The sequence below is a fragment of the Protopterus annectens genome, chromosome 1.part2, assembly GCF_019279795.1.
Source record: "Protopterus annectens isolate FY-2018-M chromosome 1.part2, PAN1.0, whole genome shotgun sequence".
NCBI lineage: Eukaryota > Metazoa > Chordata > Ceratodontiformes > Protopteridae > Protopterus > Protopterus annectens.
In genome coordinates, this window is record NC_056727.1 from 609201491 (window position 1) to 609227718 (window position 26228).

Below are 26228 nucleotides of genomic sequence, written 5' to 3' on the forward strand. Positions count from 1 at the left end.
CCACACGCTGACTAACTGACACATTATCACAGTGAAACTTTTTTTTTTTTTTGCTGGAGGGTAACAGTTTCCAGTGGCCGGGGTGGTGCAGTGGTTAACGTTGTCGCCTCACAGCAAGAGGTTCTCCAGTTTGATCCTTGGCTGGGGTGCCTTCTGTGCGGAGTCTGCATGTCCTCCCTGTGGTCGTGTGGGTTTCCTCCAGGTGCTCCAGTTTCCTCCCACATCCCAAAGACATGCTGTAGGTGGATTGGACACTCTGAATTGATCCGAGGTGTGAGTGCATGCATGTGTGTGCCTTCTGTGGAAAGTTGGGCACCGGGCTGTCAGCTCGACACCGTAAAAACTCCACTGCCAATCATGAGCGGACAGATGATCCACTGTGGCGACTCCTGACTGGGAAAAGCCGAAAGAAGAAGAATAAGCAGATTCCAGTGGGACTCCTCACACTTTTGAAACTTTAGTTATACCAAATATTGGTGAAAGGCTAAATTCTCAATCATGGCTGTACAACAATCTTGCACAGAAAACAACTTGCCATTTTTTCATTTGCTGTATTTTCAGTTCATCAGGCACTGGTCAGGATGTTTAATGAGCAGTTTTCTTAGTTGATTGAATGGCATCCATGTATTTAGTATTTATACATTCTTTAAGCATGTAGATGGCAAATCTTCTCTATCTTTTTTTTAACGTCAGAAATTGTGCTTGTGCTGTACTTGATGGATAACTGGTTGGTTCAGGGGCTAGGTAGACAGTCGCAATGTAATGTATGATGTCTGCTGGCAGAAGGCTCATGTGCCCCCTGAACAGTGAAGTTTTAGAGCAAAATAGACAGACTGGGAAGGCTTTCCCGAATGCACACCTGCCAGCAAGGGTCCATTCACATTAATGTATTTGTTATTTATGGTATGCACACCCAAATGTACTTTGTTTTGGGCTTTTTTAATTTGGGGAAAAATGTAACTTTAACAGTGCAATTGCATCTCTGTTTAGCATGGGCAGTTACCAGGAAGTTACTTGAAGTCCCATAAAAGAAGTTATGAATGCGGTGACTACACAGATAAGTTTGAGTACTATGGTGAAGAAGGTGTCAGCAATGCTGCTGCCGATGACGATTTTGCTGATCAACTGAAACAGTATAAACAAGCAAAGGAAGCTGCAGCTGTGGTACAGTCAAATGTTTTACCTCAAGGACCAGTAAATAAACAAATGAAAGGTGTGCAGAAAGGTAAGATTTAACAATTTGTACTTTTTTATTATCTAATAAAAATACGTTATGACTGTTTTGTTGCAGTCTGCATTTTCTAAAGCCTAATTTGCACACTGCAAATGAATGCTAAAAAATGCAGATTTCAAACTTTATAGTGTAAATTAATGATTGGTGACTAACATGGAGACTTGGGTTTGAAGTCTGTGTTTGTCAGTAGCTATACAATACTGTGTGGGTCGTTAGAGCTTTTTATAGTTGACTTTTCTTCACTTCTGTACTGATTGTGTGATTTGCAGACTTAACTTATTGTATCTCCTTTTGCATACAGTCAAGTATTTTCCTGGAGAGCATTGTATGTTCATGGGTATATACTAAGCTATTGACTACTTGGGCCTTTATAAGCCTAGCTGTGCAACCCAACCCAGTTGGATCCCTTTGTAAAAATGTGCATCTTAAGTGGAAGGGAATGTTTGTTAGAAAAGGATATGTTAGGAGATTGCTAAAAAAATTATGTGGGGGCTATATTAGTTGGGGAATGTTTACAGTTTACCTCTGTTTTTAAGGGGAATGGGGGCCAGCCTGGAGGTGAATTTATAACAACTCATCCAATGGTCAAGGTTGCATTTGAAAAGGGTTAGGGATGGACTTAGCTTCACAAGGATGGGGATCCTATTCCAGAGCACAAGTATCCTTTGAGATGCACATCTGTCTCCCCAGCATGTTCTGTTTATGCTGCAAGAAAAGTTCAGACCCTTGCATCTAGTGTTTCTGGTGTTGCTTGTTTTGTGAATAAGCAAAAGCTCCTTCACAGCTGCATCTGTTTTATAGTGTCCATGTATACCCCACTCCCACTTGTTAACACCACCTATCAGCTACCTACAATAAGAGTATAATTTGATTATTTTCTTTTGTAAGGGTATACATATGTACACGTATTAAAGTATACTCAAATGATCAACTAAAGATAAACCCCTGCCCTCAAAAAAAAAAAAAAATATATATATATATATATATATATATATATATATATATATATATCGATAGATATAGATATATATATATAGGATTTTACTATATTGTAATAACTTTCTCTTTTTCACTAAAGTGCCTGTTGTATATTGTACTTTCTTTATTGTTTCTAGATATAGATATATATATAGGATTTTACTATATTGTAATAACTTTCTCTTTTTCACTAAAGTGCCTGTTGTATATTGTACTTTCTTTATTGTTTCTAGATATAGATATATATAGGATTTTACTATATTGTAATAACTTTCTCTTTTTCACTAAAGTGCCTGTTGTATATTGTGCTTTCTTTATTGTTTCTTGATATTTTTGTTAAATTCTATGTAAAACTGACACTGTACCTGTCAATGTTCTTGTTTTTTGGAGCTTTTCTCCTTGGGCCTCCGCTGAATATGGGCTCACACCCAGCCGGACTATCCCGGTCAACAAATGTAAAATAAAATAAATAAATAAATAAAATGTCTTGTATGCCAAGCACAGACTGCCTCTCAAAAACCTGTGGGAGACAGAGTATAAAGACAGGGCTGTAAGGTGGTCCGTATAGGACAGTATCTTTGATTTCCTGTCCTTGCCTATTTAAGTGGTACAGTTTGAAATATTTTCTGCTTAAAAACCTGAGCTTTGGCCAGCTAAGATCTAGCTGTATTCAACTGGGCGTATAAGAGAATTTAAGTACCTTTTTCTTTACTTTTTTTCAAATAATACAGTGTTTAAATTGATTTAACTGTGTTGCATGATTATTAACTGAACTGGAAGTTTTGACTCTGTTCTTCAGTTAGTTTTCCCACCCACCCTCCGTGTTTCTGTTTTGGTGTTAATCTTAGTGGCTTTGAAACTGCCAGCCCCTCTTGTAAATTTGTGTTTGGATACTCCTTCTGGGCCCATCTCATTTGCTCACTCAACTGAGTGCAGTGAGATTATATTCTGATTTCAGGCACTCCTACTGTGTACAAAGAGAGCATCTGGGAAAGAGAACAAAAAAAAATTAAGCTTGTTTCCTGCCTTTCCTGTTAAGTGGTCTAGACTGTTTGTAGGCTTCTGAGCCCCCAAGCCCTTCTGTCTTGGAGGAAAGCCTTCTAGCTTAGTTTTGTTTCTTATAACTAGCCAGTTTTCTAGTTTCAGCACTCAAATCTGTTTCTTTGAACTCAGCATTGGTCAGAACTCATTGTAAGCACTACATAAGCTGCAAATTACTACAGCACTCAACTTTCCTCACTTGTCTAGTGGAAAGCAGTTTTTAGTACTTAATAAATAAGCAGTTATCCAGGCATGTCTAAGGGTCAGCTGCCAGTGATTTCTCCTGTCTACCTGATGAATCTGGGCATCTTGGGGCAATGCAGCAATTGCCTCATGTACACAGACAACCCTCTCCTCCTACCACCCAACACTACAACCTGTGAGAGATGCACTTATATAGCCAAACTGGAAGCAAGACTCTCTTCACCCAAGACTGGACTAGACAGTCAAGAGGACAAGGTAAACACTTGCACCACACCACACTCATCACATAGTCCCTCAAAACCTACACCACCAAAACACACACATAGAAACACAAAACACACGCCTACATTCGTGGATGCTCTCAATAAAAACCTGCCCAAGCATCAGGGACATCCAAAGCATAAACTCAAGCAAACTCTACCCCCCCCCCAACACAAGCCAAATGACACACACAGCCCACAAACTCAGTGTGCCACTCAACCACAGCCCATAAGGCACAACAACGTACCCAACACTCTAGTCATAGGTGACTCTATAGTTAGGCACACTGATGTTCCACTCACTAGACTAAACAAGGAGAAAGTTACTGTCAGCTGCCTGTCAGGTGCCAGGATCCGCCACATAACGCATGCACTCTGGTCACTCCACAATAAGTACAAATATGGCACTGTCATTGTCCATGTTGGTGTGAATGACCTGAGACGTACCAGCTCTCTGATCTTGTATCCCAGGCAGGTATGACCTTAACCCTGAGTAGCATCCTGCCATCACCCAGAATGATACCACAGTACAAGGACAAAATGATTGACTTCAACAATTGGCTAAGCTTCTGGTGTCATTCTAAGGGGATCCAGTATTTGTCTGCCTGGGACAACATGATCGACAGTCCACGATCCTTTGCCAGAGATGGCCTGCACCTGTCGCCCTTAGGATTCCGGATACTGGCTAAGGCTCTTGCCACCCCTATAGTGCCTTTTTTAGGCAAGGTTCAAATGACAAATTCACCACCGTAACAGGTACAAGCAAGCAAAATCTGTGGGTAATGCTACTCAATGCTAGAAGTCTAAATCTCAAAATGCACTCACTCGAGGCACTCCTTAAAATGGAGAACATCGACATCTGTGCAGTGACAGAGACCTGGTTCAAAGCTCCAGAGTGCACCCCTGCATTACCAGGCTTCAATTCATACCACACCTTTCGGCCACCTAACCCAGAAAGAAGCACTAAGGGTGGAGGTGTGTCCATATTCATTAAGGATATCCACACCTCCAGGCTAGTTGCACAGCATAATGCATCCGAGATTATCCAAGTGCAACTAACTCTGGGCAAGACCGCAATCCAAATTGTAGCTTGCTACAGACCCCCCACCATGCCCCAGGATTCACACTCCTTATTTCTTGATACACTGGAAAGTATTAGGGTACAACCCAACACCCAAATAATGGGCGATTTCAACTACCCCACCATTAACTGGGAAAACTACTCATGTACCAACTCTTTTGCTCAACATTTTCTAGAATTCATGGGACAGCAATATCCTAGACCTGGTCATTACCATCATGGGAAACTGTTGTTCCACACCAGAGGTCAATTCCTCGTTGGTCAGATCCGACCACGAGCTAATCAGCCTAGACATCCACATCCCACCCCCAGCTCCAGTTAGGGAAACCATCGTAAAAAACTTCTCCAAAGCCAACTTCACACTTCTTAAGACAGAAGTGGCAAACTTCATGACACCCATGCAGACGGACAATAGAGGTATGATTGCCGAATCCTACACAAATGCACTTTATAAGCACTTACACAAGTGCATGGATCATGCTATCCCTAATAGAACCAAGATGTTATCCTCCAGAAAAAGGAAGCCAATCTGGTGGTCCTGTGCCATAAACAAACTCTACAACAGAAGAAACTGTTGCAAAAAAGAGTAAAATCCCATGACTGGAGGAACTCCCTGGTCAACCTCAGTAAGAAGCTGAGATGCCTCATAAAATCCTCCAAAGCTAGTTACGAAAACAAAATTGCCACTGACTCTAAAGACAACCACAAAGCATTCTATAGCTATGTCAAGAATCTAAATGGGAACACTCAGATCTGCTCTGAGTTACTGCACAATGGCACTAAATATACAGAACCAACTGATATTGCCACCATCCTGGCAGATAGGTTCAGTGCCAACTTTACCCCCCTCTCACCCCCTAGAGGGCCCATCTCTATACCGGAAGAATGCAAAGTTCCTATAATCATGGCTGCACAGGTAGAAAACACACTCTCCAAAGCCAAGAACACAGCATCCATGGGACCTGACAATATCCCAGGCTGCGTTCTACACGAACTACAGAATGAACTGGCACCCTACCCAAGTACCATGTTCAATCATTGCCTCACCTCAGGCTTTGTACCCACTGAATGGCGCACCGTGACGGTTATCCCACTCCACAAAGGGAGAGCCATGACGGACCCCGGGAACTACCGCCCCATTAGCCTGATGAGCCTGGTCTGCAAGGCCATGGAACGTATCATCGTGGAACTCATAAACAAAGACATTGGTAATCTCCAAACTCTGGATCCTACCCAGTTTGGATTTGTAAATGGCAGATTATGTCTCCTAAACCTGAGTGACTTCTTTGAAGCAGTCACCAAAGCCATAGATGAGGGTAAAATGGTTCACACAGCTTATCTAGATCTCGCCAAGGCTTTCGACACCATCCCCCACTCTGGAATTCTAGATAAGCTCACTAAACTAGGTATAAATCCCTATGTCACAAGATGGGTTGCCAACTGGCTCACGGACAGAACCCACACTGTAAAAGTAGCGGATTCCAAATCCGACATCAGACCATTGACAAGTGGAGTACCACAGGGTTCAGTCCTGGGTCCTCTCCTGTTTGGCATCTATTTCTCTGAAGTGCAGGCCAACACAGAAGGTCTTTGACTAACAAAGTTTGCAGATGACTGCAAACTAGGAGCCATCATCGAAACTCCTAACGATGTGGACAAACTACAAAAGGGCCTCACTGAGACAGATACCTGGTGTCAAAGCCATGGCCTGAAGCTCAATGCCAAAAAGTGTATTGTCATCCCATTTGGTAAAAACTCTGTACCTATGAACTACCACATAGCTGGTAGTCTACTTAATGCCGAAAATGTGATAAAAGATCTTGGGACACAGGTGGACAGTAGTCTCTCCTTTGATAATCACATCGCCACAGTGGTCAGGAAATCCTATGTGGCTCATCTCATCACAAAAGGATTCTCATCCAGAAAAAAAGAGGTCATTGTTCCCCTCTACTCATCACTCATTAGACCCATTATAGAGTACAACGCCCCTTTTGGTATGTACCTCACAAGACCTCTACAACAACTGGAAAGACCACAGAAATACCTCACAAAAAGGATTACTGGCCTCAAACAGATGCCCTATGCTGACTGTCTCAAAAAACTACAGCTTTACTCCATCGCGTATTGCCTACTCAGGGGCGATCTCTGCCTAACATACAAAGCTATGTCAAACCCAGAGCTGTTGGACATGCTCCACTTAAAGAAATCCCAATCCCTCCGAGCTACACGCTCTAGGGACCTAAACCTTGTCACCAGAATAAACAGAACATGCTAGAGGGATAGATTCCTGTCCCAGAGACTTCCCATAGTCTAGAACAGACTACCTATCTATGTCAAATAGAGCTCCTCATTAGCACTCTTCAAGAAAAATCTTGATGATTGGATGGGAAATGGGAAATTCACCCCGGGCATCACTTCTGTGGCTCTGCTCGACAGGAGCACATGAAAATAAATTTCTTGGGTGGCGAAAGCCAGGGTACATTTTTTGGCTAGGCTTGTATGGGCCCTAGGGCCGATAGCCTAGTACCTACCTATGAACCTATGAATATGTTAATACTCTGGATTCTGTTGGTGAGGAACCACTGTGGGCATTCCAGCTGTTGCATATGCCTAGTCTATACAGTAACGGATCTGATGAGGGCCAAGGAGAGTGGTACTGTAACTTCTTTAGACCAGAATGCCATACCCTTACTTGTAAGTTAGGCAACAAAGAAAGATTCTATTTTATCTTGGCTACATGTTGGTTAAAGGCCAGATTACTGTCTACGTATGTTCCCAGATCTCCAAGTTCTGGGTCAACTGTTAGGGGTGACTTATTAATGTGGTAATTTGCCTGGGTGGATGTTTTCCCAAAAGGCACTGTAATATACTTCTTTGCACTGAGTTTTAATCTGCAGCTTTGGCAGCAGTCATTTGTCTGCATTTGACCTTCTTGTAGGATATTAGTGTTATGGGGAGAATTTGTGATAGAGTCCCTTGACATTAGCCTTGACCTCTGAAAAGTAGATGTGAAACAGGAGTGGGCCCAGCACAGAGTCCTGTGGTAGTGACCTGCCTCTTGGTGGAGGTCACCAATCCTAATTTCTTGAGTCTTATCTGTGAGGCAGCTGACAGTCCAGTGAGTTATGTAGAGGTTTATGCCTAGTTTGGCGAGTTTGCCCACAATACCTTAGTGAGGGATTCTATCAAATGCCTTAGCCAGGTCTAGGTAGGTGGTACGCACTGTTTTCTCTTCATTCATTGATTTGCTTACCTTCTCAAAGTCATCTGCTAGGTTAAATAGACATGATCTTCCTTTGACAGAGCCTAACTAAGATGGGTCCAGTATCTGTAGGTTGATAATGTCTTTGCTGATCATTCATTTCTATGATAAATCTGTTCTATGTCTTTACATATTAGACTAGTCAGACTAATGGATCTGTAGTTTTTGGGGTCGGTTGATGGTCCACCATTGTGAAGGGGGATAACTGTTGCTGTCCTCCATTTGCTTGGTACGTTGCCTGTTTTGAGGCTGTAGTTGAAAAGGCACTCAAGTGGTCCTGATTAGGTCATTTTTCAGGCTATTTATGAAGCAACCTAGGTTACTGTCAGGCCCCATTGAGGCTATGTTTTTAACCTTAGTGAGCACCACTATGGGTTATGCTAGTAGGGATTTCATGAAGGATGGCTGGGGGGGGAAGCTAAATGTGAAGTTTAAGCTAAATTTGTTGGCCAGCAGATTCGCTGTGTCACTTTGCGTAATCACGGTGGTACGATTTACTACCAGTTCTGCACACTGTAGTGTGTTACCTTTGAGGTTTAGGACATAGATATAGAAGACCTTGTAGGTTGTCTATACCCTGAGAAACTATCTTGACCTTGTAATTGGCCTTGTTGGATTTAATTAGTTCTCTTAGTTTCCTCTTTAGTTTAATGAGTGAGCTCTTGTCATTATGAGAGTTCCTCTTTCTGACTTTGGTCATGACTTTTTTCCTTTTGTTATATACTTTAAGATTAGGATTCCACCAGTGGGGTTTGTTTTGGGGTTGCTTCTGGTAGGTTCAGCAGCCCCTATGCAACTATTTACATGTTTGTACAGTGTTTCTGTGAATAATTCTGCATAGGCTATTGTGAACTCTGAGTTAGGTGGGGATTTGAATTTTGACAAACTGTCACTTAGTAGGATGCAGTTTGCATTAGAATAGTTTCTAACTGTAACAGATTTTGCTTGGTTTTCTAAGCTGATTTTTTATTTTGAATGAGACAGGTTTATGATCTGACCTAACCAGTGAGGATGTGACACAGAGGGGTGGGGTCAGGCAGCACTCTCCCATATTGGTGAGAAGTAGGTCCAGTATATTTGAACCTATGGTTGAAGTGTGCACTAACTTATCAAGGGCATGTGTGTAAATGTTGTGCTGGAAGTTGGAAGCAGTGCATGTTTCCCAGTCTGTAGAGAGGTAGTTAAAGTTTCCCCTCAATAGAGTGTTTAATTGTATGGAGAGTGCCTCCAGTAGATCTAGATAAGAATTGTGCTATTCTTGTGACATAGATGGTGACCTATAGCTTACTAAGAAATGGTAAGGGACGCCATCTAAGGCGATTTGCACATTAATGAACTCCAGGGTATCATCCTGTTTAACCAACCTTGAGGTACACTTGTTGGTTATGTAGACCAAGACACCTCCATCTTTAGTGCCTGCCTGTGTGGCTGATGGTCTAAATGTATGGAAAGCATGTAGCCTTTTACTGCCGGAGTACTTCCTGCAGCTTTAAGCCTTGTCTTGGTAATGGTACAGATGTCTATATTCTCTAGCATGAGGAGAGCGTATAGGGTGTAGAGTTTCTTGTTAAGGCTTCTAGCATTGAGCAGTAACAACTTTAGGTTCCTTTTAGTGTTATCTGCTATGATGGCAGGTCTGTCACTTTGGCATTGCCTAAAAAGTCTCTAAGAGGTGGATAAAATTTTAGCCAAAATCTGGAAGCCCAGAGGGAAAGTGCAGGCCATTTTTGGCAAAGCAACGTGATCTGTTGACCACATCTTCCTAGGCTGACCAATATTTATCCCCCTGGACTGACACCAGAAAAGAAACCGTTTGTTAAAGTCAGTCATATTTTTTTCATACTAGTCATACTGGTCAGCCTAGGAAGATGTGGTCAACAGATCACGTTGCTTTGCTGCTCAGTGCAAGGCACATACTCGTTTGAGACAAATATTCAGAGAAGTCCATAATATCTCACTCCAAGTAGTCCACAGAGGTATGTCTTAGTTCATTTATGCCCACATGAACTATGATATAATTATACTGGTGCCTCTGGTGCAGAGACTTGAGTGTGTGTGTGTAACTTGGCAGATCCTGGCTGCATTTAAGCAACTGATCATAATCTTCTCCTTGTCCAGTGTGATGAGCATCTGTGTAGTCCTCAATGAAGAGATTCCGGGTAAATTGTGTGCTTGCCTTATGGGCTTTGATTTTAGAGGTCCATTGGGTGTAGGCTTGTGTGTGGTGTTTGCTGGTGGTATTGGTGTATGCTTTAGAGATTACTGAGTAAAGGCATTGTCCTTTGCAGGCTTAGGAGGTATTTGGGTTTGGGGTAATTACTTTTTAGTGCCTCAGCTTAAGATGGTCTGTGTGTGGACACTACATGTGATGAATATAGTGTGTGTATTCTTGACAACCTTGTTTTTATGCAAAGTTTTGCCTCCAAGGAAGTTGATATGTTTATCTCTCTCATGCTGTGCTGGTTTCTTTAAGGAGTAAAATGTTCTTCGTGAACATGAGACAATTGCTACATTATCTCAGGATGCTGATATCTACCAAGCTGGCTACAGAGACATTTAAAAATTGCATATCTGTGTTGTCCAGACCTGAGTTAGGGTGGCCTGTTAGTGTTTGGGGATTGGGTTTTACAGAGGTCTCCTAGGGTGGTCTCTAGGGTTAGGAGCCAGAATTTGAATAGTGCTAAGATATGGTATTAGATGGTGCTAATATGTAGTGTTAGTGCTATCTGATGTGCAAGTTAGCTGCTGTGAGCTTATCTCTGTGTAGTCAGTGTTTCAGTAAATTGTGTGTTACAGTCCTAGTACTAGTTTTATAGGTAAGCTTAACTGTCCAGGTGCTTGCATCTGTACAGGATACTGCCAACCGCTGGTGTGTAGTGACCAGCTCTGTGCAAACACGCTTAATTTACAGAAGAAAAAATGAAAGTGAAATGTAACTCCTGAGCCCTTTGTTCCAGGAAATGACGACTCTGTGAGCACCTCAGTAGTGCTTCCCAGCTCAGATAGACCAGCCTAATGTCTTCTGCCACAAGATGGATGACCTTAGTCCCTTAATGTAAAAGCACAACAAAAATAATAAAGACCGTGAAGTCTAATGTAACAGCAGACAGCTTATTCCCCTGGCCAAATCACCCCTCTACAAGGACAGTTCAAGTATGAGTCAGTAAGGAGAAAAGACGATTTGTAGCAGAAATATAAATGCATGGAAATTTACAAAATACAAGCAGCAGTCACTTAAACAGTGAAAAACAAGTGCAGTATTGTAGTTTAAAAACTTAACATTTGCCTAGATGACTCTGGATTCAGTCGAAACACCTCTTGTAGCACAGGTAAGACACAAAGGTTTGCAGAAATGTGTGGAAATGAGCTTACAGCTTTCTTCTGTTTTCCAGCTTAGACCAGGTCACAACCTACTGCCACTAAATGGAGTATCCCAGTCCTCTTAATGTAAAAGCACAAAAAAGATTGGTTGATGTGACCCGGACTGTCTTAAACTAGATGTGTTACCTGCGTGAATTTTTTATTAGCATTTTTAGTAAGTGTGTTATTCACTTTAGATGTAGTATACTAGAAGTGTTATTAAACCTAAATGTGTGTTTATGCAGTGCTTCTTTTTTCATATAGTGCTCCAAAGTGTATTGTAGAATGTTGAGGGTGGAAGAAACAGAATGGCTTTGTTGTGACTACTTGTAGAAGGGCTTAATGGAGGTGATGATTTAAGAATTTAAGCATAAGCATCACATTTTAATTAGTTTATTTCTCCATGTTCCCACAACAGCGTTGCAACATGTTTTATTAATTTGCCGGTCTCTACAGTTGTTTTCAGTAATTCCTGTCATCCTAGGGTAATCTATATATTTTTAAGTTTTACCAGATATCTAATTGAGTATTGTAATTGCCCGTGTTGGAGTGAATGACCTGAGACGTACCTCCCTAGACTACACAAAAAGAGACATGGAAGAGCTCTTGGATCATGTGGCCCAGGCAAGTATAACCCTAGCCCTGAGTAGCATCCTGCCTTCGCCCAGAATGATACCACAGTATAAGGATAAAATGATTGACTTCAACAATTGGCTAAGCTTCTGGTGTCATTCAAAGGCAATCCAGTATCCGTCTGCCTGGGACGACATGATCAACAGACCACGATGCTTTGCCAGAGATGATCTGCACCTGTCACCCCTGGGATTCAGGTTACTGGCTAAGGCTCTTGCCACCCCTATAGTGCCTTTTTTAGGCAAAGTTCAAATGACAAAGCCACCACCGTAACAGATACAAGCGTGCAAAATTTGAAGGTAATGCTACTCAATGCTAGAAGTCTAAACCTCAAAATGCACTCTCTTGAGCCAGTCCTAAAAATGGAGAACATCGATATCTGTGTAGTAACTGAGACCTGGTTCAAGGCTCCAGAGGGCACCTCTGCAATACCAGGCTACAACTCTTGCCACATTTTTCGACCACCAAACCAGGACCGAAACACTAAATGTGGAGGAGTGTCCATATTCACACCACCAGGCTAGTTGCCCAACACAATGCGTCTGAAATTCTCCAGGTGCAACTAACACTAGGTAAGACTGCAATCCAAATTGTAGCTTGCTACAGATTCTCCACCATGCCCCCAAATTCTCATTACACCTTTCTAAACATACTGGAAAATATTAAGATACAACCAAACACCCTAATACTGGGTGATTTTAGCTACCCTGCCATTAACTGGGAAAACTACTCGTGTACTGACACCTTTTCCCAACGGTTCTTGGAATTCATAAATTCCAATGCCCTCGATCAACTAATCCTTAGTCCCACCAGGGGCTCCAATATCCTAGACCTGGTCATTACCAACATGGGAAATCGATGCTCCACACCTATGGCACCCCCTCAGTCAGGTCTGACCATAAGCTAATCACCCTTGATATCCGCATCCCACCCCACCCCCCAGTAAGGAAACCTCTGTAAGAAAACTTCTCCAAAACCAACTTCATGCTACTAAAATCAGAAGCGACAAACTTCATGAGACCCATGCAGACAGGAACTGAAAGTTCGACTGCTGAATCCTACACTTAGGCACTGTACGATTACATCCACTCGTGCATGAATCATGTCATCCCCAATCGAACCAAGACGCTCTCCTCCAAAAAAGGAAGCCAATCTGGTGGTCCCTTGCTATAAAAAAACTTTGCAACAAAAGGAAGAAACTGTTGCAAAAAAGAGGAAAATCCCAGGATGCAAAAAACTCCCTTACCAGCCTCAGTAAGAAGCTGAGATACCTCATAAAATCCTCCAAAGCTAGTTACAAAAATAAAATTGCCAAAGATTCCAAAGACAGCCGCAAGGCATTTTATAGCTATGTCAAGAATCTAAATGGCAATGCTTAGGTCTGCTCCGAGCTACAACAAAATGGCATTAAATATACTGATCCCAAGGATATTGCCAGTATTGTGGCAGATTCAATGCAAACTTCTCCCCCCTCTCACCCCCTAAAGGGCCCATCTCAGTACCGAAAGATTGCCAAATTCCGGTAATAACGGCCACACAGGTAAAAAACGCACTCTCCAAAGCTAAGAATACAGCATTCTTGGGACCAGACGACATCCCAGGCTGTGTACTACATGAACTACAAAATGAACTGGCACCTTACCTAAGTGTCATGTTTAATCATAGGCTCACCTCAGGCTTCGTGCCCACTGAGTGGCGCACAGCTACAGTTATCCCACTCCACAAGGGGGGATCCACCTTGGATCTCCGTAACTACAGCCCCATCAGTCTGACGGGCCTGATCTGCAAGGCCATGAAACGTATTATCATGGAACTTGTAAACAAAGACATTGGCAACCTTCCAACACTGTACCCCACGCAGTTTGGGTTTGTGAAGGACCAATCTTGTCTTCTGAACCTGATCGACTTCTTTGAATCAGTCTCCAGAGCCGTGGACAAGGGTAAGGTGGTCCACGCAGTCTGTCTGGACCTCACCAAGGCCTTCGACACCATCCTCCACTCTGGAATCATACATAAACTTACTAAGCTGGGTATTAATCCCTATGTCACTTGATGGGTTGCCAACTGGCGTACTGACAGAACCCACACTGTAAAAGTAGTCGACTCCAAATCCAGCTCCAGACAAGTCACAAGTGGAGTACCTCAGGGTTCAGTCCTGAGACCGCTCTTGTTTGGCATCTACTTCTCTGAAGTGCAGGCCAACACTAAGAGACTTTGGCTAACAAAGTTCGCAGATGACTGCAAACTGGGAGCCATTATTGAATCCCCAAAATCTGAAGTAGTTACTTCATTTGATCTGCAACCTGTGGGTAGTCGGATCCGACCTCGGATCTGAACTGGCAGCTTTCCAAGCTTCAAGATCCGAGCTCCTAGCTCCCCCCCTACCCATAATCCCTTACTACCAACCACATTACCTCAGATCATTTTTTGCTGCGGCTAAAGACAGTTGCTTCCTAGTGAAGAGCTCCTGGCCTGGTGAGATGTTCCTTTTTCTAATAGCTAATCTCTAGTTTAAATTGTGTGTGTGTTGTTTTAGCGTCAAACCCTATCAAACCCACTTAAAAAAAAAAAAAAAAAAAAAAAAAAAAAAAAAAAATTTTTCTCCTTAGTTTAATTTTGTCTCTCCCCCTCCCCCCCTTAGTGTTTGGGTGTGTGTGTGTGTGAGAGAATTATGGCTGAGTCTAAGGCTATATTTTTGAGGTGTACTGAGTGTGGCCACAAGCTTTCCCCAGCTGATGGCCACACTCAGTGCGTTTTATGTCTGGGGGCAGCACATTTGTCGGAGGCCTGCCAGATTTGTGCGGCCTTCAACCCTCGGGCACTTAGGGACAGGAAGAACAAGCTGATCCTGGCGGGAAAACTCCCTCAGGAATCAGCTTCTTCTTCCTCTCCCAGCCGGGTCCAAGCTACTCCTGTAGCTTCGGCGCAGGCTACTCCCTTAGCTGTACCCGGGACTCAACCTCCCTTATCGGGTACTAGCTCTGTGGAGTTTGGTTCTTCTTCCCACAGGGAGAAGAAGAAACATAGGGAGAGAGAGGGCCATACTTCTAAAAGGCGGGCTGAGTCTCATCCCTCGGCTCCGCCTGAAAAGATATTGAAGTCCCCTGAGAGGGTCTCCGGATCCTTGTCCTTTCGGCTCCGTTCACCTTCCTTTTCTCTGGAGCCGGAGGAGGAGGATAGGTCTCCCTCGAGGTCTTCAAGGCGGCCTTCCCGGCCTGCCTCGACTACCTCTTCACGGTCCACTAGAAGCATCTCCGAAGCAGACATGGATCGGATGATGCGAAGATTTTTGCAGACCCAGATGCAGATGGGGATGCTCTTGCCTCCGCCCCCTTTGGGAGGGAGTGCAGCCCCCATTTTTGCCCCGATCGCTCCTTCTCCGACTCGTTATCGGGTCTCGGAGTTGTCGGATCCAGGCCCTTTCGGATCCGGGGATACGTTGGTGCCGACAGGGATAGTGTCTTTGACGCCGACTATACCTTCGAGCTTGTCTGATCCAAGCTCTCGGGGCCGAGGGTTGAGCATCGGATCCGAGGGAGTGGTTGTGTCTTCGGCGCCGATTGGGGTGGAGCACACCACTACCTCGGGTCCGATTGCTTCGGCTCCGACCCCGATCCTATCTTCGGAGCCGAGGAGGTTGCTTTCTCAGGCTGGTGATAGTGAATCTCCCTCGGCTTTTGAGGTGGTGGAGAGGATACTGTCGAGGTCATCCAGGTCCCCGACCGGGCCTTTGGATCCACCCGTGCCCCCACTGTATCAGGGTCTGTCTTCGATCATCCGTCCATCTGGACAGCCTGCCCAAAGCCTCCAGTTAGTTCCTAGGGAGGAACACCACCCGGTGGACGAGCCCTTTTCGGACAGCCCTGCCGTAGAGGTGCCTCGGAAGCACCAGTGCAAAAGGAGGCACCTGGACTCCCCCGAGTCCATTACCACGGATACGGATTTGGAGGATACGGAGGGTTCCCCAAGGTCACCCCCTGAAAATGTCTCATTTGAAGACATCATGGAAATGTTGCGTATAAGAGGGGGGTGGTCTGCCCAAAAGCCCTCCCTGGACGAGTCCGTATTTCTGAAGGCCTTTGAGGCAGGCCCATCTACCTCCTGGGTGTCCCCCCCAGCCGACCCCTTGGTGGACCTAATTACCACCAGGGCTTGGAAGGAGCCCGACACCGTGGAGCCTATCCCTAGACGCCCGGATAAGGTCCTCAGCCCTCCCTCTGATAGACCTTCTTGTTCCAAAGGCGCACCGGTTGATGCTATGTTGGTGGCGGCTGCCACTAAGAAAGAACTTGCCCAAGAAAGTTCTTCAGTCCATCCGCCGGACAAGGAGTCCCGGGCTTTGGACCGTATTGGGAAGCGGATGTTTGCTTCGGCAACCTTTGCCATAAGGTCGCTGAACTACATGGCACACACTATCAGGCTACAGCGTGACTTAATTAAAGAATACGCTGCAGCCCCTCCGGAGTCCATGTCGGTCCCAGACAAAAAGGTTTTTGAGACTCGAATAGCCACTCTAAAGTCCATATCAAATACATCTATGCGGCTTCTTTCCCATGCCACGGAAGGAGCCGCTAGAGCTAGCGGAGCGGGAGTAGTCTTGCGACGGCACTCCTGGCTCCGCCTTTGCGACTTCACGGATCCCTTTAAGGCGTCCTTCGCGAACGCCCCTTACGATGGTTCGGCCTTATTTGGCTCATCGTTCACGACACACTAGTCCAAAGCGATAAGGATGGGAAGACGCTGTCGGCCGTCGGGGTCCGCTTCTCTAACCCCAAAAGATCCTTCTCCAGGAATCAGAGGGGGAAAAAGAAGCTGTGGTTCCGTAAATCTCAGCAATCCCATCCTGCTGCGGACAACTCGTCCTCTAGAGGCAGAGGAGGACAAGGTGGACGCCGGCCCAGAGGCAGAGGGGGCCCACGTAACTTCGGGTCTAGAGAACCTTTCTCGGAGGGACCCGCGCAACAGCCCTGAGGGCTTGCCCGACTGTCCCTCTCTGGAGGCAGTCGGGGGGCGACTATCGGAGCACCTATCAAATTGGGAGTCCATTACAAACGATCGATGGGTGCTCTGGATAATATCCAGAGGTTACACGATACCGTTCTTGCAACCCCCCCCCCAAACCCAAACATCTCCCCGATGTTCCACCCCATCAAAGGGAGTCCGCAACTCAAGAAATTTCAGAGTTGCTAAGAAAAAGAGCCATCCAGCCCATCCCCCCAGATCAGTCCGGATCGGGTTATTACTCCAGGTTCTTCTTGGTGCCAAAGAAAACGGGGGACCTCAGACCCATTCTAGACCTTTCGTCCCTGAACCTGTTCATACCCAAGGAAAAGTTCCGGATGGTCACCCTCCAATCTATTCTCCCCCTTCTGCAGGAGAACGACTGGATGTGCTCGTTGGACCTCAAAGATGCGTACTACCATATACTAATGGACAGACCCTCCAAGAGGTTCCTCCGCTTCCAGCTAGGAGCCAGTCATTATCAGTTCAGGGTTCTTCCATTTGGCCTAACCTCAGCCCCCAGAGTGTTTACCAAAGTCATGGCAGTGGTTGCAGCCCACCTGAGACTCCAGGGCATTCAGGTGTTCCCTTACCTGGACGACTGGCTCCTCACCGCCCCCAACAAGCATCTACTGGTTATGGCAAGAGATTACGCCCTATCTCTGTTTGGTCTTTTGGGCATTTCTGTGAATCTAAAGAAATCCTGCCTGTGCCCCACTCAAGCCCTAGAATTCATAGGGGCCAGGTTGGATACTCGAATCTCCAGAGTGGTTCTGACATCAGTCAGGCTAAACAGTTTGTCTCGCCAAGTCTTGGACATTCTTCAGAGCCCCGCTCCTCCAGCAGAATTAGTCCTGAGGGCGTTAGGATCTATGTCGGCAGCGATCGGCCTTTCCATCGGCCTCTCCATGCCCGTCTGTGAATGCGAGTGTTACAATGGACTCTCCAGGTCCAATGGTCTCTATCGGTCCATCCCTTGGAAATGCTGATTCCTCTGAGCAGAGCATGCAGGGACTCCCTACTTTGGTGGTTACAGGCTCCAGAACTCAAAGAAGGGAGACCCTTTGTGATTCCCCCAGTCAAAGCCACATTGACCACAGATGCTTCCTGCCTCGGGTGGGGCGGGCATTACGCAGGCAAGTCCGTCCAAGGCACGTGGACTTCTCTAGAGACTGCATTGCATATCAACGTCCTAGAGAAGAGGGCAGTGCTGTTGGCGTTGCAGGCTCTCCATCACCTTCTACCTCTGGGGACTATTGCAATCCAGACAGACAACATGTCCGTTGTCTGGTACATAAACAAACAGGGAGGGACCAGGTCTTACCCCCTGTGTCGAAGCCATGAGAGTGTGGGAATGGGCTATTTCCACCAACCGCCTTCTGATAGCAATGCACATTCTGGGGCGGGCCAACATATTAGCGGACAACTTAAGTCGGGTATTTCTCAGCCCTTACGAGTGGTCTCTGAATCCCTCGGTCGCGAAGCAGATATTCCTCAAATGGGTTCAACCTCGCTGCGACCTTTTTGCCTCGCCCCTAAACTCAAAATGCAGTGATTACTTCGCGGTAGTTCCCCCCCCAGAGGGGAATCCCCCAGGGACGCTCTGGTTCACGCTTGGCCGCCCGGTCTCCTTTATGCGTATCCTCCTCTTCCTCTGATGACGAAATTCATCCAGAAAGCCTGTCGGTTGGGGAGCAGAGTGATTCTTATTGCCCCATTCTGGCCTCGACAAGTCTGGTTCCCCTTTCTGCAGTCTCACAGTGTGGCCCCCCCCATGGATTCTGGATCCCAGACCAGACCTAATCTCGCATCCGACGAGATGCCACACTCAGAACCTGGTCAACCTCAGGCTCACGGCCTGGTTGATCCAGTTCCGTTAATGGCTAGGACTCCCGGCATCTCGTCCCCGGTTAAGGCCATTCTGGTGGCAGCTCATAAGCCATCCACCAGAAAGCTCTACAACAGTAAATGGAAACGTTTTTCCATCTGGGCAAAGGATAAGGAATTAGATCCCTTTACGGTTCCTATTCCCACTATCCTGGACTTCCTATCCCTCCTTTTTAGGCAGGGAGCTAGTGCGTCCACCATTAAAGTCCAACTTGCGGCCATCTCTCATTATCATGTGGGGGGTGGCGTAAATTCTTTGGCGTCAGCAAAGATATGCAAAGCCTTCCTAAAAGGTGTGTTTCTCTTAAAGCCTCCCATTAAGCCGGCTATGCCTCCATGGGATCTTACCTTGGTCTTACAAGCATTAACAGGACCACCTTTCGAACCGGCAGCCTCAGTGCCTTTAAAATTCTTATCTTGGAAAACGGTCTTCTTGGTTGCTATTACCTCGGCCAAGCGGGTATCAGAGTTGCAAGCTTTGTGCATTAAGTATCCATACCTTATTTTTCACAAAGATAGGGTGGCCCTCAGGACTAATCCTTCTTTTCTGCCTAAGGTAGCCACAGAGACTAACATTAATCAGTCTATTAACCTCCCTGTTTTCTTTCCTAGTTTCCAAAACAAAGGTGAATACATATTGCACAAATTGGATGTGCACAGACAACTACGTTTTTACTTGCATAGGACTAAAGATTTTCGCAAGTCAGACCAGTTGTTTGTTTCTTATGCTAAATCAGCCATGGGCAAACCAATTTCTAAGGTGACAGTAGCAAATTAGATCTCTCAATGTATCAGACAAGCATACATTTCAGCTGGGAAGCCAGCTCTGGTTGTCGTTCGGGCACATTCTACTAGATCTGTGGCTACCTCAACAGCTTTTTGGTCTAGAGTTCCAGTAGACGATATATGTTCAACAGCTACCTGGTCTTCTTCCCATATGTTCATTTCTCATTACAAGCTGGACATGATCTCCAGAAGTAGGGCTTCCTTTGGCTCCGCGGTGCTTCGGAATATCCTTCCGTAGGGACCACCCAGGGCCTTTAGGTAAGCTGGGGACTCTGTCCCACAGGTTGCAGATCAAATGAAGTAACTACTTCAGATAAGGAAGTTATGTACTCACCATAACATTCCATCTGAGTAGATACTTCATTTGTCTGCAACCGACCCCCCCCTGCCATCCCCCGAACCTCGGTAAGGTATTGTCCTTTGGAGAATTTCTTCTCCATCTTTAGCTTATAGGGCAAAATAACCGATCTGAGGTAATGTGGTTGGTAGTAAGGGATTATGGGTAGGGGGGAGGAGCTAGGAGCTCGGATCTTGAAGCTTGGAAAGCTGCCGGTTCGGATCCGAGGTCGGATCCGACTACCCACAGGTTGCAGACAAATGAAGTATCTACTCAGATGGAACGTTATGGTGAGTACATAACTTCTTTTTATGTGGATATCCTACAAAAGGGCCTTACAGAAACAGATGCTTGGTGCCAGAGCCATGGGCTCAAGCTCAATGCCAAGAAATGTATAGTTATCCCCTTTGGGAAAAAACATGTACCCGTGAATTACCACATAGGTGGCAATACACTAAACACCGATAATGTGATGAGACTTAGGGACACAGGTGGACAGTGGTCTCACCTTCGATAACCACATCACCACAACAGTCAGGAAATCCTTCTATGTGGCACACCTCATCACCAAGGGCTTTTCATCCAGAAAAAAGGAGGTCATTGTCCCACTGTACTCATCCCTCATTAGACCCATTATAGAATGCAATGCCCTGTTTGGTATGTACCTCTCAAGACAGCTGCAACAACTGGAAAGGCCGCAGAAATACCTCACTAAAAGAATCACAGGCCTAAAGCAGATGCCCTGTGCTGACCATCCAAAAAAAACTCCACCTATACTCTGTCGCATATCATCTACTCAGATGCGATCTCTGCTTAACATACAAAGCCATGTCAAACCCAGAGCTGTTGGACATGCTACACTTAAAGAAATTCCAATCCCTCAGAGAGACACGCTCCAGGGATCTAAACCTTGTCATCACAATGAAGAAAACATGCTGGAGGTTTAGGTTCCTGACCCAGAGATTCCCCAGACTCTGGAATAGACTGCCCATGCATGTCAAGCAGAGCGCCTCTTTGGCCCTTTTCAAAAGGAACCTTGACGACTGGATGGGAGATAGGAAATTCACCCCGGAGATCACGTCAGTCGCCCTGCTAGACAGGGGTCCAGGGGGGAAGTAAATACTTTGGGAAGAAATAGCCAGGGAATTGTTATGGCTAGGCTTGTATAGACCCTAGGGCCGATAGCCTAGTACCAATCTATGAACCTATAAAAACATTTAAAAGACAGGGACTTCTCACATGGGATTAGTGCATAGTCTTGCCTAAACAAGTTAATGGAATGGACTGATTGTCACTGGTCAATATATTTATTCTTGAAGTATGTTACCAGTGTTAAGGCTTTACTTCAGTTGCCAGCAAGACAGTACAAGAGAATGTGAGTAGGAAACGGCCATTCAGGAGTTTTCTGTTTTGATTCCAATGGTTCTTAATAAGGTATGTGTTTATCCTGGCTTTTCATTGATTTGGCGTTGGGTATTTGTGGCTTCCTTGGCACTTCAAAAAGATCATCTCAGTCTGCTCTCATTAAGGGTCTTTATGTTTTCCAACCAGTGAACGTTTATTTTTAGGTTGCAGTTTCGTTTTTTAGATCACATTTGAGTGAAAACAGATAGCTGCCTTAGATCTGTATAGAATATCACAAATATTGCAATTTTACTGCCTTGATGCAAACAAGAGAATTACAGAATCAGACAGGGCTTAGCAATGACAAATTCACAGCATAATGGATAAGAAAGAAAAAAATTATTCTTCAAAGTAACCGTTTCATAAAATTTTTCATTACGTTATAAAAGCAATTATACAATAACTCCCCATTAATATTTGAAAACGTGCACCCTGATTGGCCACCCCAACCACCGTGCCTGTTGTAAATCCCACACTATACCAACGCAAAAAGGTTTGGTCACCCGGACTTCTTTCTGTTGGTATATTGTTTCAATTTTATATTTATTTCTTAAAAAATAAAAGTAAAATATTTAGCTCCAACTCTGGACATACCAGAGAGGCAGCTTGGACAAAGTACTAGGGAAATCAGGTACGTTATTTAAAATTAAACGCACGCATCTGATATCCCTTATATTTCTTCCATGCTGTCTCTCTCCTACCCCTAAACTACCCTAAAGTTTTTTGTTTTGTTTTTTTAATTAAAAAGAAAAAAGAAAACGGAGTAATGGAGACTTTCTTTTCTCGGTTGCTTTTGTTTCAAAGCATTGACATACTGGGCATGCGTGGGAACGCAAGTCCCATAAGCATGTGCAGTACATCAACACAAGGAAGCAGTATACCACCAGCCGCAGAAGAACAGCAATGCACCATTATACAAAGGCATTATTTAAGAAAAGTCAGTATTTTTTTCCTTAAATATTGTCATTGTATAATAGCAATAACTGACTCCGTGGTTGTGGTATATTGAAATTTACCCACGGTTGGCTTTATTTAATCACGCCAACAGTGAGTAAATCTTCGATATATCACACCACGTCGTCGCTTATTGCTTAAATTTGGGGATCTTTAACCATTTCATACTTAAGTGAAAAAAAGAAAGCACAACTTCAGAATATTCTCCCTTCATTTCTTTGGATGCTGCAGTGAAGAAGCAAGATATTTTTAATTTTTCAGCCTTTCCAGGTATTGATAGGGAAGCAGTTTACTTGCAAATTGTATGCTTGCCTTTACAAAGTATTTGCTTGATGTATTGGATTCTTAATTTCTGTAAGAATTTTGACTGAGAAACAATGCATTTCCAATTTTTAGTAACAACATTTTTTCCCTTGTCAATACTGACAGTGTTAACAGCTCAGCCAAATATTTAGCCCATCCCAAGACCTTCCAGTTGCCTGTCGGCCAGAAGTGGACATGATAAAGGTGACCCAAACCTGGCACAAGTTGTCAGAAATCTGCTGCATATCATTCTTAAGTTAGACTAGGACTTTGCAGCTTCATAATATGTAAAACCACTTTAGTTTGTCAGCCACAGGCACCTCCGAAACTGTGAAGAACAGATTGGAAGTATTCTAGCAAAATTTGCTAAAATTTAAAAATGCTTATGAAGACATTTCTAAACAGATATTTTAATTTTTATATATTTTTGTTTCCTGGGTAGCTGATACAAGCAGGTTCAGTATTCAGATCTTGTTCCTTTGCGTATATTAGCTCATATGTAGCTTTCAGTTTAGACTGTACAAGAAATTTGTAAATCAAACTGACTGACATCTTTGGTTGGACAAACAACCTCCGCTGTCTCCTGCCTTCTCTCCCATTTTAAATCAAACCATTCATACTCTCTTTGAACAACCAAAATCTGCCAATGTCTAATTAATTACAGTTTGTATTCAATCCCAGCTTAGGTGCAAGAGACCAAAGTCCATCTTTGTATCAGTTGCTCCCACTGTTGTAGTTTGGAGACAACCTGCAACCTTTGGTGTAAGTCACTGAACTGATTTGCCTGAATTAAATTTTGTCTTGCCAGAATCACATCTGCATACCACCAGTCTGGGTTAAACGAAAGACCGGACAGCTAGACTTGCATATTGAGGCACAAGAAGGAATAAGGCATCCTTTACTTTTCTTCCTTATCTTAGATTAGTGCCCTGACACACAGCTAGTGTTTTCCAGCAAGACTGATAAGACTGCATTAACCAGTAGTAAATTCACTGAACCTGTGAGATAATCTGGTAGAGTTAAAAACATGGTTCCCTAAACCTTCCATAATAGGAAAAAAACTTAATCTTTTTCCAAGAGACCTGGGATCTCTTCCCCAAGAGCAATGACTAAACCTCACTTTTTAATTTTGTGTGTCTGACTGTTGTGAATGCATAGCTTGCGATTTGATTAGGGAAGCACAAACATTTGTAATGCTTGGCCATCTCTCTCTCAAATCCAGTAGCTGTGCATTGTATTTTGTTGTATATTTACTGCTGGATCTATATACTATAGAGTAGGTATATTGCACTGTTAGTAGCATCAAAAAAGCTAAGGACAGATGTTCTTCATATCGGTCAGTGATGTAGTAGCCTAAGGTATACGAGTTATATCCTGCTAAGGATAGTACAACCGTCCAGCTTCCAAAACTTCATGGCACCTTCCACACACCCAAACCATTAGTCAGCTTGAGCTGAGCTGACTAAAAGCCAGGTGTGGGCACTAAGCCCTTCAGAGCTTTACTGATAATGAAGAGAGTGCTCCTTTACAGGCTTTCAAGGAAAGATGTTCTATTGCTGGACATCTAAGATGTCCTCATGTTTCACTGTTGCAATCCTGACTGTTGGGATTTCCTGCCGTGAAAGCCCTTGGCCGGCCCAACTACCAGAGAAAACTCTTTTCTCCTCCCAGGATGGCAGACACCCCCACCGATGTCAGTATACTCAGGTATAAAGGGAGCCAGCTTGTGTCATCATTTCAGTCTTTTCTTGGTGCTGGAGCCTGTAGCATTGTACAATTGTGTCGGTCGGTCTGCACCACAGAAAAGTTGTCGTCAGAAAGATTAGTACCCCGTTTGACAACTCCTTTCTTTTTTCTTTAACTCATGTCAGATAAAGTAATTGTCTCTGCTGTGGTAAACAAATCCCACACAGGGACTTCCATACGCACTTGTTTAGGTCCAGACCACAATGTCCAAAATTGGCATTTATTTGCTAGGTTATCTCTAGAATTATTATGGGTGGGGCCAAATTCTTTGCGCGTTTTCTGAGACAAGAATCTGTACAATTGCGTCCAATGGCATCCACCGATCATTCCAAACTCAAATTTCCTAAGAGCAAAAATGAAAAGAAACATAAACTAAGGTCTTCGGATGACGGTCATTTGCCCTCCGACTAGACTAGCTAGTGGTTGTTGAGGAAGGTGAGGCCCTTTTGCAGCCCCTTTCAACCTTTGATACAGTGACCCAGGCCTCTGTTGAGACCCGTTTGGAGTCCAACTTTCCATCGGTCCCTTTGACTTGTACTGCACGTACCTTCATCTCATCGGTTGGGTCAAAGACTGCTCTACAGGCTGCGGCTCCTGGCGAGCATTTACTAACTTGTGACACAGCAAGGCCTAGGCCTATGCCTGTGTACCTTCAACTCAGAGAGTCCGGCACCAGGGCTTCAGATGCACCTAGGCATATGGCCAAAGCCACCTCAAAGAAAGGCAATGTGGCAGGCCCTTCACTAGGCCTATAGGCTCCCAGTTTCAGGAATCTCAGTAGGATTTGGTCAAACTGGCTGAAGATTTAATTAACACTGTAAGAGCTAGACAGACAACAGGAAACATTCCCTTGGAAAAAGAAAAAGGAATGCCCCTCATGAATTTTTTCCAGACCCATTGCAATTAGAAGAAGACTCTGATTTGGAGGAATCTGGCTATGAGACAACATTTTCAGTGGGAGGCACAAGAATATCCTCAGGCGAAAAAAAAAGAGTTAGGGAGTTCTTGGACATCCCTGAACAAAGCTTTAGCTATTCCACCTATTTTGGAAGTGGTAGAGGATGTTTTCCAGAATGTCTCTTTGAATCCTGATTCCCTTTCCCTAGAAAACCATACAGGTTCTACAGGGTACAAGACTCTCACAAATATCTGTTCAAAAAAACCCTCTGCTGACCCAGAAGTGGTCACCCCAGGGCTAAAGGGGCTAGAGCAAGTTCCTCCAGGAACCCTTTGTCTACAAACAGAGTAGGGCTTTTGATAGGTTTGGAAAGAAAGTATACTTTGCCACTCTAACTATGAGGGCCCTCAACTATCAGTTCCATACGATCAAATGTCAGCAAACCATTCTTGACCAACTTAAACAAAAGATGTCAACCCTAGAGGAAAAAAAATATTTCCAAAGAACATTTAGACCTTTGCCATCACAGTTTCCATGTAGCTATACATTCCTTGCACTATGGGTATGATGCCATGGAGGCCTCCTGTGGGAGGAGTTGCCTCTGGCTCAGTTATCAGAAGACATGCTTGGCTTAAGGAACAGTCTCTCCTTGATCATGTAAAGGTTAGCCTCTTGGATGCACCCCTTGACAAGGATCGCCTTTTTGTCCCTAAAGCAGAAGCAGTCCTCTAAAAGATGAAGGACAAAGCTAAATCTATGCAAACAGTCAAGTGAAACCTCCCAGGTTCAGCAGGAATTTCCCTGCTAAGCATTGGTCCTTTCCCACCCAACTTAGGAGTAAACAAAGGAAACCTCAGAG

At 44.4% G+C, this 26228-nt stretch overlaps 1 protein-coding gene across 1 annotated transcript in view; it reads left to right on the forward strand.

Moving 5' to 3' along the window:
• Nucleotides 1-969: 969 nt before the first annotated feature.
• The window catches only part of ZC3H6 (zinc finger CCCH-type containing 6), a 1382498-nt gene continuing 1357239 nt past the window's right edge, over nt 970-26228 (forward strand). The window contains exon 1 of the mRNA XM_044060181.1: nt 970-1225. Coding sequence (XP_043916116.1) covers nt 1207-1225 — 19 coding nt within the window. The 5' untranslated portion in view covers nt 970-1206. The remainder of the gene's footprint in view (nt 1226-26228) is intronic.